Genomic DNA, 13,857 nt, shown 5'->3' with positions numbered 1-13,857 from the left:
TGCTATTCCTACCACTGGACCTCCATCTCCAGACTATATCCATATTTATTGGCTGTCCTCCATGCCTGAACACTCTCTCTCCTCCTAATTACCCTTTGGATTCCCTTCCTTCCTTTAAACCCCATCTAAAATCCCACCTTCTACAATTAATCTTTCTCGATCCCCTTAATTTTAGTGTCCTTTCTTTCTTGATTATCTCCAGTTTATATTGAATGCATCTTATTGGTTTATAGGTTTGCATCTCCTCCATCAGACTGGGGTCTCCTTTCTTTTGCCTTTGGATTCTTAGAGCTTAACACAGGTTTGGCACATTATTTATTGACTGGTACTCAATGATCTTTGAATTCATTTGCAGTCCCTCTTACTCAGCTGTTCCCTTCATGGTCAAATTACTTCAAAATTATTAACAAAAATTTTACTGGAAAAACATTTTCAAGACGCACAAAAATGCAACTTATATTTACTTGTATAACTTATAACACATAGCAACTCAAAGGAATAGTTTTCATTGTTGTCTTTTTCTTTAAATAAATGTCATTCACCAATTATTCCTTCTTTTTTTTCCTTTTCAAGCAGATGGTGAATCTTAGCTTTAATGCTATGGCCACTGTCCTCCCAATGATGTTCATTGCCTTAACTCTGCCACATCTGGACGCTGACTTATCAAACAACAGATGGCAATGTGATTGTAACATAACTGTCTTTCAACATTTCATTTCTGAACCCTGGAGGGAAAAGTGGAATAGAATTTGCAGTGAGTCCATCAGTGCACCTGGAGCATCTTTTCTTTCTCTGGAATGGCTCCATTTGAACTGTAAAATGCATATGGAAGATTTGATCTCCTTGAAACAAGTTACAGTCTCCCCCGGAACAACAACTGTCCTGGACTGCGACTCTGATGAACCTTCCGGTAGGTCCCAAAATAAACATGGATGTCTGTCTGTTTCTTCCAATTCATTTGGAGTTGGCTGCAGGATGGGCAAAAAGTCTCTGTTCAGACATTCAAATAGTCTTTTTAAATGGAGAAATCAGAAAGGGAGAGTTTCAGAGGTCATTTGACATTCATTCGCCAATTGTTTTATAAGGCTCTATCATGGATCATGCTTCGAAGGCTTCTGGGTTATACTTCAGTGCTGCTGTAGAGAAGGCCTTATTTTGGAGTCAGAAAAACTTAAACTTGGGATGTACCTCCGATGCACGATTATGGTCCCTTATTTTCACAGTGGTCAGGGCATCTTCTAAAATGATATCCCAATGGAGAAGTTAGTAGGGCAAAGCAAGTTTCCATGTGGAAGTCCTCACAATGAAAAAATGACTAATCCAACCCATTTTTAGTGCATAATGCTCTTTGCTGGGTACTGGAGAAGAGATGCAAAGACAAATAATATAGTTCAAGACCTCAAAGAATACCTCTCAGGAGGAGGGAATGCATAAAATAGTATAAATGTATAAAAGGTACATACTCTGCTAAGAAATCAGATATGAGGAAACCTTCTTTGTGGGAAGAAAACAATAGCAGGACAGTTTCATCTCACTTTCCAGCACAATTAATTGAAGAGAGTCTATTATTTTAAAATGTTTACTGTGATATTTGGTTTGATTCAAATCAACAAACTTGGTAGATATTAGGGCTAAAAGATGAAGAGGTGAAAAAGATAGAAAAGGATCTAGTCCTTGCCTTGAAAGAGTTTATGATTTCCTGGAAGAATGGGACAACAGGGAAGTACATATATGAATATGTATAAATAAGGGAGGTATATAGAGATAGAATGAAAAGTAGCCTATAATGGGCAAAAGGGGAGAGTCAGACAAAGGGCTCTGGGAAAATTGGGGGAAAAGGAGAAAACTCACCTGAGAGGCAGAGGGAAGGTTTTCTGGAGAAGGTGACCCCTGAGCCAAACCATGGAGAAAAGGAAAGCTTGAAAAGCATGTATTTTCATGAAGAAAGCAGATTTTTTTCTTTTTATCTGCTTATTTCTTTTACAAATGAGTACAGGTAATTGAGGGCTTACTCACTGGGACGTTTATTGATATACCAAAAGCTTCTGGGTGAAAAACAAAAAAGAAGCCAGATTATACTCTTAAGAACTGCCTTTTGTACCATCCAGATGGTGTTGTAGCTTCCAGCAACTTTAGGGAAGAAAGAACTCACCATTAGGAGCAGGATCAATTAATCAGCGAGTTTTTATTAAGCAGCTCCCAAGTGCCAGGCACTGTGCTAAATGCAGGGAATGTAAGTACAAAGAATAGGACAATCCCTTTCTTACAAAGAGTTTCCATTCAAATGCAGGAAACAAGTATCTATGAAAATATATACCACATAAATGTGAAGTTAATAAATGTACACACACAAAGTAGCCAAGATATTTGGGAAGGAAAGCATTAGCAGTAGGGAAATGAGCACGTAGAATCCTCCTCCTGACATTGCCACTCTCTGGGACAGTTTGCAGAGGTCCTCCTCCTCGAGGAAGACGTGACTCATTTAAGAAGGCTGGTGTCTGAGATTCTGGGCACAAGAAAGGGACCTGCAGACTCTCTGAGAGTTTTAGGAACCCCCCTTGGAAGTACAAGAGAACAACCTCTATCCTGACTTCTCTGACTGACAAAGGGAAACTGATACCCCAGCCACCATCTGACTCAGGGACTCCCATAATGATTCTGTGCCCAGCTCATTGAGGTTGCTGGGGCCAATCTTCCCAGGACCAGGACCTCTTCTCACTTCTGCATCCTGAACCTCAGGCTCACTACTAAGGGTACCAACATCCCCTTCCCCCCAACACACAAGCCATGGCCCCATGCCCACCTCCAGACCAGAGTCTAGGACTAACATTGCAAGATAAGAGATTATTTTGAATAAAGTCCCATTTCAATGTCTGTCTCATTCTAGTTTTTTTTTTTTCCTTCCACTTTTAGGGGACAATGAAACATACTGGTGGATTCCCTACCACAGAATTTCTGAGAACACCAAGATTCCTCATATTAGTCTAAACCAAATGAAAAAAATAGTAATAAATGAAGCAGAGAAACCCCTGGAAGGATTGTATGTTTGCTTTTCCACATCTGGAAGGAAGAAACACATCATTTATGAGATCTCTGTGAAGCAGAATCATGTCCCGAAACGGGTGAGAAGGGCCAGGGAGTTTCCTGCTGCTATCAGAGACATAGCCACATCACGAGACCTCACTTTGGCAGTTTGTCTGTCTGTGATCATTACTTTCCTTTGTGCTTTTTGTCTTGGTGCTTTTGCAAGGCCTTATATCGATCGTCTATGGCAACAAAGGTGCCAGACCAAAAGTTCTGTTTCAGAAAATGCGTATTCTAATGAAGGATTCTATGATGATGCAGGGGTTCCAGGAAACCCAAGACCCCTATCTGAGAGTCAGCATCAAGATTCATATAGTCTGAGTATCTATGAAACTACAGAGTCCCCAGATCTGTACACATCTGTCATCGATGGTGGCAAACCCAAAGCAAATAGCCTAGGGGAAGACCGAGAGCAGAGGAACAGAGCTGATCCAGCAGATAAGGAGAGAAATGAAAACTGGCGTCCGGAAAGCCATGATGATGGTTCCATTACCTCCAAAGACGTGAATGTGCTCTACAATAATGTAATTTCACTCCAAGGGAAAGACAGAGAATTGACAAGGGACCATTCTTCCCATGAGGATTCAAGGAGAGCCTCTTTTGTAGACAGAAGCGTACCAAAAACTCTTGGCTCATTCCAAAGCCATTCTTCTGAGTTAGAGCCAACACTTTCACAGGAAAAGGAATTTCCTCTTCCTCAAATGTCAATGCAGCCAAAAGCACAGAGTTTAGAAGAGAGTGGAAAAATAGGCGAGGGTGCACACTTACCATCAGAAGTTAGCGGAACTCAGAAGGAAATGCAATCGAGTTCTCCCTTGTATCCACCAACCACTCAACAACAAGTGCTTGGTAGGAGTAATTCTGGACCACAGTATGGAAAGAATGAGAACAGAACTGTACTCAGTGATGATGACCCAAGAGATTTTAATCACTCCATTCTGCTTCCCAATCAGAAAAATGATTTAGAGGTTGATTATCCTAATCACAATCCAACAGCAACTTCCTTCTCTGATCATCAAAACACAAGAAATAATGAAGAGATCCTCACAGATAACAGCTATGATTCGGATGAGGGGTCATTATTTACTTTAAGCTCCTCTGATTCAGGTAACGGTATTCAAGAAGTATCACCTGGTGAGAGAGAGCATGGAGCCACATCCCCATCAATGGAGGAGAATAGCATAATTAAGAGTTCATCTGATAAAATGGACAATATCCAATCAAAAAGTCCTGAGGACAATGCTAGCATTCAGAAGACTTTTAAGAAATATGACAATGAAAAAAAGGAACATTTTGAAAGCATTATCTCCACACCAGCAATTAATTTGTCAGAAATAAATTTACCAACTTATCAGATTGGTAGTAGCAATAAAACTAGAATACAAGAATCCCCACCCCACTCAGAATCCAGCAGTCCCATAAGTATTGAAATTCCTGGCACGTTCATATATGATAATGTTTTAGCTCTTGATCCTGAGCCATCAGAATGGCATCATTCACGGGAAAAACAAGAACAAGCCCCCATTATGAAGTCTTCATCCGGACAAACCCCAGTCATATATCCTGGAGTCCCATCAAATATTGAGAATGGTGATTTCCAAAAAATGGACACATAGAATTATTAATGTGATACCTGAACACAAATATCAGACGCCATTAAAAAGGAAACTTCTTTCCTTCAGGCAAATTTCCTGAAATATCAACCTCAGAAAAATGAAAAGTTCACAACAGAATTTTGAAGATAATGACATGGAATTAAATATAATTAACTCTACTGACCTAAAAAAGATCTTCTATTTCCATGGTTTCCAAATGTATTACAAACCAAACACAGTAGCCCCCACAATCTAATGTCCCCAGAGATGAACTTTATTCCCAGTCAGAAAGAGATGAGGAACATTTATTCCAAGAGACAAGTAGCATTACTACAAAAAAAGCTTCCTAATAAAGATAAGACCAGTTTACTAAGAATACAAACGGGCTTTAGTGACAATCAGTGGGGCCAATATTGAGAGGAAGATATGTTGGAATTAGATAAAAACCATCTTAACTTTTGTACAAATGAACCACAGCTCCAAAGTCTCACAGATCCTTCAGTGGCTAGCATTTATTCCAATAAGGAACAACATTTCTGTGACAGAAGTAGTGATCCACAAATAATAAAAGAGAAGGAAATTAACATTTTAAAAGTATATTGTGGAATATTTAAATGAAAAGACTCAAAAGTATTTCAGGAAATTTGCCACATACCAAAGATTGATAATCACAAGGACACAGGTCATTAAGTTTTCTAGGGAAAATGAGAATGTTAAGAAGAATCCCATATGCAGGTGATTTATGCTGTGTTAAAAGAAGGTTGTTTTCTTTTCTTTTCTTTTCTTTTTTGGAACAAAAAATTTTTAATTTTTTTTATTATAGCTTTTTTATTTACAAGATATACACATGGGTAATTTTTCAGCATTGACAATTACAAAACCTTTTTTTCCAATTTTTCCCCTTCTTCCTCCCCACCCCCTCCCTCAGATGGCAAGTTGACCAATACATGTTAAATATGTTAAATATATGTATACAAGTCCACACAGTTATTCTGCTGCACAAAAAGAACTTTGAAATATTGTATAATTAGCCTGTGAAGGAAATCAAAAATGCAGGCGGACAAAAATAGAGGGATTGGGAATTCTCTGTAGTGGATCATAGTCATCTCCCAGAATTCTTTCACTGGGTGTAGCTGCTTCAATTCATTGCTGCTTTATTGGAACTGATTTGGTTCATTTCATTGTTGAAGAGAGCCACGTCCATCAGAATTGATCATCATATAGTATTGTTGTTGAAGTGTATAATGATCTCCTGTTTCTGCTCATTTCACTCAGCATCAGTTCCTGTAAGTCTCTCTAGGCCTTTCTGAAATCATACTGCTGGTCATTTCTTACAGAACAATAATATTCCATAATATTCATATACCACAATTTATTCAGCCAGTCTCCAGTTAATGGGCATCCACTCAGTTTCCAGTTTCTGGCCACTACAAAGAGGGCTGCCACAAACATTCTTGCACATACAGGTCCCTTTCCCTTCTTTAAGCTCTCTTTGGGATATAAGCCCAGTAGTAACACTGCTGGATCAAAGGGTATACACAGTCTGATAACTTTTTGAGCATAGTTCCAAATTGCTCTCCAGAATGGCTGGATGTATTCACAATTCTACCAACAATGTATCAGTGTCCCAGTTTTCCCACATCCCCTCCAACATTCTGCATTATCTTTCCCTGTCATTCTAGCTAATCTGACAGGTGTATAGTGAGGGGTACCTCAGAATTGTCTTAATTTGCATTTCTCTGATTAATAATGACTTGGAGCATCTTTTCATATGGCTAGAAATAGTTTCAATTTCTTCGTCTGAGAATTGTCTGTTCATATCCTTTGACCATTTATCAATTGGAGAATGGCTTGATTTCTTATAAATTAGAGTCAGTTCTCTATATATTTTGGAAATGAGGCCTTTACCAGAACCTTTGACTGTAAAAATGTTTTCCCAGTTTATTGCTTCCCTTCTAATCTTATCTGCATTAGTTTTGTTTGTACAAAAACTTTTCAATTTAATATAATCAAAATTTTCTATTTTTTCATCAGTAATGATCTCTAGTTCTTCTTTGGTCATAAATTCATTGCTCTTCCACAAGTCTGAGAGGTAAACTATCCTATGTTCCTATAATTTATTTATAATCTCATTCTTTATGCCTAGGGCATGAACCCATTTTGACCTTATCTTGGTGTACAGTGTTAAATGTGGATCAATGCCTAGTTTCTGCCATACCAATTTCCAATTTTCCCTACAATTTTTGTCAAACAGTGAGTTCTTATCCCAAAAGCTGGAGTCTTTGGGTTTGTCAAACCCTAGATTATTAAAATTATTGACTGTTTTGTCCTTTGAACCTAACCTATTCCACTGATCAACTAGTCTATTTCTTAGCTAATACCAAATGGTTTTGAGAAGGTTGTTTTCTAAGACAAATTGTACACATTCAATCAATTAAAAAGAAAGACTTTTATAGGAAAAAATGGTACTTACTCTGGTAGTATCAAAAAGAGTAAGAAAATAATATCAGAAATATGTAATGTAATTCAGACTATGCAGTAGAACACTGAAGCTCTGGAGTCAGAAAAATAAGTTCTTATATTGCAACAAGTTATTTAACTTCCATGGGCCTTGGTTTGTAAAATGAAGGGATTGTCACAAGATGTCTTTCTCAGAGATCCCTTCCAAACTTCCAATTGTGTGATGGCTAAGTGGTTCTTTTATATAAGTTGGTTTCTAAATCCAAAATCTTGAATAGCCAATTAGATTATTCAACTCTTAGATAACAACTATATTTAGTAGTTATTACCATAGAATTTTTTTTGTTTTTGAAAAATATTACTAAATAAGAATGTAACATTATCGTATATATTATTTAAAATACATCTTTTTCTCATGCAAACCTATCAGGGGAAATACACTCCTTGGTTCACATTTCACAAATACTATGAAACTCCATATTTATATTTTGTAGTTTCCCAATATTTGGGTTTTTATGAGGAGAGAAGGCGTAGTATCAATTTTCTCAACTTCGGAAAAAACTGTAGGAACGTTTACATCTCCTTCTCCTCCCTCCTTTTCCCTCAGCCACCGCTGCCACATTTAAGTCTGGCCTTCCAGATGTTATTCTGGCTCAGCAGTCTGCCCTCAGAGTAGTTTTGAGACATCAAGGGAAAAATACTTGGTAGCAGTGACTTTAGTAGTAAGGGCCAATCTCAGAGAAACCTGATACTAAAGATAATCTATCCTTCTTCTGCCAAGTTTATGTGACTAAACCCAAAAAGGAGAATGAGGGAAATTGCCATTTATGGAAGGGGAAGTAGTGTCTGGCTGGGTAGCCAGTCTGACTTACCCTCAGGGCCAATCCTCCACATAAAAAGATTAGGTGCCCACTCCTAAAAGGTCTCCAAATATTCTGGTGCAGATCTTTGCTCTATCTGGTCTGAACTGAATACCCTTGGAATCATTCCTTTGGGCAAGGCAACAGATGCAAGGATTCCCTGTGAAAATATGTAGGCCCAATTGGAGTCAAGCAGCATTCTTTCACTAAAGCATTCCAACTGATCCGTTTATGAGATTAAATTGGGTGATTTAGAAAATGGGTGCATGCACATTAGGGGATACAAAAGACCATCATGTATATGATGAAAGCAAATATTAACACAATTTAATAAAGTGAAATTATTTAGAAATGTTTTATCGTTATCTCATTCTTTGAACTTTTATTTTATGTTTTATAATCTACATAATATATTATACATAATATATTAGTACAGTATCATTATGCATATATATATAATGTATAAATGCATATGTATTAGGAAATTGTGCCTAAAAATGGCTACTTGATCAAAAAAGTTTGGACATCATTAGATTATACTTCTTTCTAATTTAGATGGCCCAGAAAACACAAATTCAGAACACAGAAATAAAAAAAGAATTGGGGGAAGCATGGCTGTCACAATTCTTCTTGGAAAACCAGAGACAGCACCTATTCTTCATTTTGATTGTTTGTTTTTACATTGCCAAAGTTTTCTCCAGATTTTCTCTCTTCCCCTATCCCAGTGAGCCATCTCATTTAATAAAGAATATTTTTAAAGAAAAATAGGAAGAAAAGAAAAAAAACAAAGTCAAAATACATTTTTAAAATCAGAAAATGTCCACTTCTGCAACAGAGAGAAGTAGGATTATTTTTTTATATCTCTGATGCCACTGAGTCATTCTTTGCAATTTTGCAACATTCACTTGTGATTTATTTTGATAGTTCTTTCCATTTAAATTGAGGTAATCATTGTATTCATTATTTCTTGGTTCTGTCCACTTCTTTCTGCATCAGCTCCTATAATTCCCTGCTTTTTTGTATTCATATTTTTCACTTCTTACACTGAATCAATAATCCCATTAGATTTATATTCTATAATGTATTTAGCCATTTCCCAATTGATGGATATATCTTGTTTCTGGTTCTTTACTACTACAAAAAAAGTACTACTACTACAAATATTTTGGTGTATATAGTGACTTTCCTCTTATCAATTACCTCTGGGGGGGTAAATGCCTCTGAGTCAAAGGGTGTAGATATTTTAGCTATTTTATCTATAATTTTAAATTGTTTTCCAAAATATTTATACTAACCCACAGTTTCAAAACAATACACTCTTGGCTCCTTCCTGCAATACTGATTTTCCCATCTTTGCTAATTTGCTACATCACAAGATTATTTTGATTTGTATTTTTTTTAATAATTAATATTGTTTCACATAGTTATTTAGAATTTGTGATTCTTTTGAGATTTCAAAGGACCACATTCATTCTTTTGTTCCTCTCTCCCAAGATTCTTCAAGTAGAGTTTTCTCTTTGAAGTACTCCTCCTCCTATAGGTTAATTATTTTAGGAGACATAATACTAAGGTATTCCAGACAATCTTCAAGAGGTAACAGAAGACTGGTCCAAGTCTGATGCCATGTTCTAGAGTGGTGGGGACTATTTGACATTTAATTTAGCCCAGAAATTTCAACAATTCAGGTCCTTCCAACTCAGAGGATTTGTGCTCTGCTGGGCTCAGTCAGCCTTGGAGGAAAGTAGATTTGCTTCTACATTCACATGCAATCTTCCAGGGATTTGGAAGAAGATTATCACTTATCCCCTTCTTATCCCCTACTTCCAACAGGACACTTTACAGATTTCCTCTCAGAAGTTCTCTTGGTTCTACTTGGCACAGGTTGGGCCATTACTGCTGGGAATATTTATTCTTCCCAGGAAGAAAGAACACCATCATCTAACCAAATTCTCCCTTAGGAGATTTTTTTTTTCAGCAGCTTAAGTAGGATCATATTAAAAATTTTCCCACTAAAAACTAAAAAAAAAAAAAAAAAAAAAGGGTTTCCCACTAAAAACAGTTGGCCCACTCCGTGGCAACCTTATTTACAATAAAAACAGCTCTTTTCACCACCTCAGCCTTTTATTAAGGAGTGACAAAATTTTTATATACCTTATGTGACTGATCAAGTCTCATTTTCCTTAGTCAAGAGGAGATGGAGCAAAAGTAATGTGCACAAGAGAAAGACTCTCTCCCTACAATGTTTCACTATTAATCTATACAAATTCATTAAGTAACTACTTAGGAAACAGTGCCTGCCCTCAAGGAATTTACATTCAGAAAGCTTAAACTAGCTACACAGATCATAGATTTCATGGCCCCCTAATCAATACCTCTGGGACTGTCCATCAATCTTGCCAGATTTGTTTATTTATGGTTTTCATTTATAAGGAGAAGTATTACATGGCATTTTGGCCAGATGAACATCCCAAAAATAGCAGTGACACTGACATGGGTTTTAAACACTGATATGGATTTTAAGGTTTACAAAGTGACATTGAAATGGGTTTTAAAGTTTACAAAGTGACACTGATAATGGATTTTAAGGTTTACAAAGTGACACTGAAATGGGTTTTAAAGTTTACAAAGTGACACTGATAAGGATTTTAAGGTTTACAAGTGACATTGACACGGATTTCAAAGTTTACAAAGTGACACTGACATGGATTTTAAGGTTTACAAAGTGACACTGACATGGGTTTTAAAGTTTACAAAGTGACACTGATAAGGATTTTAAGGTTTACAAGTGACATTGACACGGATTTCAAAGTTTACAAAGTGACACTGACATGGATTTTAAGGTTTACAAAGTGACACTGACATGGGTTTTAAAGTTTACAAAGTGACACTGACATGGATTTTAAGGTTTACAAAGTGACACTGACATGGGTTTTAAAGTTTACAAAGTGACACTGATAAGGATTTTAAGGTTTACAAGTGACATTGACACGGATTTCAAAGTTTACAAAGTGACACTGACATGGGTTTTAAAGTTTACAAAGTGACACTGATAAGGATTTTAAGGTTTACAAGTGACATTGACATGGATTTCAAAGTTTACAAAGTGACACTGACATGGATTTTAAGGTTTACAAAGTGACACTGACATGGGTTTTAAAGTTTACAAAGTGACACTTATAAGGATTTTAAGGTTTACAAGTGACATTGACATGGATTTCAAGTTTACAAAGGTTCCCCCCTCCCCACTTTTTAGCTCCTTTCCAGTGTAAGCTTCTTGAAGGCAGGGACTAATTTGCTTGCTTCTGTTCATTTGTATATCCAATGCTTAGCACACGTTGCTGTTATTCAGTCTTCATGACCCCATTTGGAGTTTATTTGGCAAAGATATTGGAGTAATTTGTTCTCCAGGTCATTTTACAGATGTGGAAACTGAGGCAAACCGGACTGAGTCCACACAGCTGGAGGCTGGATCCAAGCCCAGTGCTTTATCTACTGCACACCTAGCTGCTTAACACACAAGTGTTTAATAAATGCTTTCTTGAAATTCATTCATTAGTTTATTTTGGCTTCTCAAGAATGATGTGGGGTAGATATTATTATTATTGTTATTATTCTAGTTTTACAAGTATGAAAATTGAGGCTCCCCAAGACTAAGTGACTTGCACAAGCAAGTCTTGGTCCCCAGGAAGTACCAGTCACTGCATTCAGTTGCAGATGTTCCTGGCTCCTGGTGCATTGTCTCCACCATGCCAATCTATTTCTGAGAGTGAAGCTTACTGGGAAACATTTGCTCCAACAAAGGGCTTGGAAAGTCATTCTAATCTGCAGTTAGCACTAAGCACATTCCAGAAGTAGCTATAAAAATGCCTGAGTCAAAACCTAGGCAATGATTTACAAAATAATAGAGACAGAAATTCACTTACACCCAAACTTAGAAAACAAAACAGAACACAGCCTTCTTCTTGTATATTTTACAAGTAAAGACTGATTAAAAAACAAAAAATAAATAAACAAAAAAAAATCATTACATCTCTGCAAAATAGCTTACTGACATAGAAGAAGGGGCTCTCCCATGAAGAGAGCCTTAGATAAACGCCCACACCCTTGGAATTTTCTGGAAGGAAAATTTTTATGAGATTTTTTCATTCTTACTTTAACAGACCTGGTAATTGGCTGCCATCTTAAATTCCCAGACTAGTTGATTCTGCTCTTAGGGATGACTTCTGGTCTGAATACACTGGATCATAGATTTTAGAAAAGTGCTTAAGAGGTCATTTATTCCAATCTCCTCATTTTACAGATAAGAAAATTGAAGCATTGAGGGATTTGAGTGAGTCATTTAAGGTTAGATAGGTAGTAAGTTGTAGAGCTGGGAGTTGAACCTTTGTCTTTAAAATCTAAACCCAGCATTGTTTCCACATTGCCTTTTAGAGGTCTGTCCCTATCTCAGATCTTGGCAGCAGCAGCTGCCACAGCTTCTGCTGTGGACCAGAATAGAGAGCAGGAGCTAGATCATGGCACCACCTCTGACGGTCTAGTAAAGCTTATCGGCCTTCTCAGAGTAATGTTTTTTAATGCATTAAATAAAGTGTTGTGGTTCATCCTTCCCTTGGAAAAGGCAATAGCATCATGAGGTAATATCTAAGCTTGCACATGAATTAGATTTAAGCAAAGAAGAAGTGTACAAAGTCGTCAGCCCATTCTCTCTTCGAGAGTCATAAATCTGGTGGTGAGACAAAAGTTAGGATGACTGGCAACGGCCTGGGAGACAGTGGATGGTCTTCCCATCTTCAAATCTCACCAAATTCCAAGTGCTCCACAGCAACTGCTTCAGCCACCTTCATGATCTTTGGAACCAATTGTTCTCATTCACCCATTCCGCTGTGGGAAGCCTTCACACACTTGCCATAGACAATCCCCCAGCCACCTGGGGTATCCACCTTTCACCAACTCTCACCTGTGGCTCCAAGAAGCTGTAGCATGCCCGGTGGCCACATCCTGCGGAAGTCATCTCAGCAGACAAAACTAAACCAGGCTGAGGATTACACTTCAAAGGAAACCAATTAAACTGAAATACAATTGTCAAAATATGTTTTAAAACCACGTTCTGGGACCTCTGGTTAAGAAGCCCTACTAAATAAGACAATTCACCCTCTGGCACATTTTCAAAAGTATAGTGGAACTATGCTTACAGTCTTTTTTCCCATCCTCCAATTCAAGCTTATGCCACACCAACACACACACACACACACACACACACACACACACACACACACACACACACAAACATACACACACACACACACACACACACACACACACACACACACACACACATCCTAACTCTGTCTTACTTGAGACTTAAAATATCTAAAGGATCTTTACCCATGTTGGGTTATTTTTAGAAAGGAACATCTAATAGATAGCCAACATTGTACTAATAGTATAAAGGGAATTAGCAAATTATAGTCTAAATTAGGGTTTGAGATTTATTTATAATACTATTGTGTTTATATCAAACATGAACTCTACAAGTTAAATCAGGATATATTCCATACTTGGTGACGTCAAGACAAAGACAGAAAAAGGTGAAAATGGGAAGGGTCATACAATGAAGTATGGTCCAGAAAAAAGGCATGAGATAATTCAAAAGGAACATCTAATAGACAGCCAACATTGTACTAATAGTATAAAGGGAATTAGCAAATTATAGTCTAAATTAGGGTTTTGAGATTTATTTATAATACTATTGTGTCTATATCAAACATGAACTCAACAAGTTAAATCAGAATATATTCCAATAACTTGGTGACTTCAAGGCAAACATAAAAAAAAGGTGAAGAAGGGAAAGAACACAC

At 37.2% G+C, this 13,857-nt stretch overlaps 1 protein-coding gene across 1 annotated transcript in view; it reads left to right on the top strand.

Moving 5' to 3' along the window:
- The window catches only part of LRRC66 (leucine rich repeat containing 66), a 29,248-nt gene extending 21,175 nt beyond the window's left edge, over positions 1 to 8,073 (top strand). Inside the window, exons 4-5 of the mRNA XM_074276579.1 lie at positions 577 to 910; positions 2,914 to 8,073. Of these exons, the coding sequence (XP_074132680.1) occupies positions 577 to 910; positions 2,914 to 4,700 (2,121 nt within the window). The 3' untranslated portion in view covers positions 4,701 to 8,073. The remainder of the gene's footprint in view (positions 1 to 576; positions 911 to 2,913) is intronic.
- The last annotated feature ends 5,784 nt before the right edge of the window (positions 8,074 to 13,857 follow it).

This window comes from Sminthopsis crassicaudata, chromosome 6, assembly GCF_048593235.1.
Source record: "Sminthopsis crassicaudata isolate SCR6 chromosome 6, ASM4859323v1, whole genome shotgun sequence".
Classification (NCBI taxonomy): domain Eukaryota; kingdom Metazoa; phylum Chordata; class Mammalia; order Dasyuromorphia; family Dasyuridae; genus Sminthopsis; species Sminthopsis crassicaudata.
Note: the sequence above shows the minus strand (reverse complement) of the source record. Positions and strands in the feature narration are given on the sequence as shown.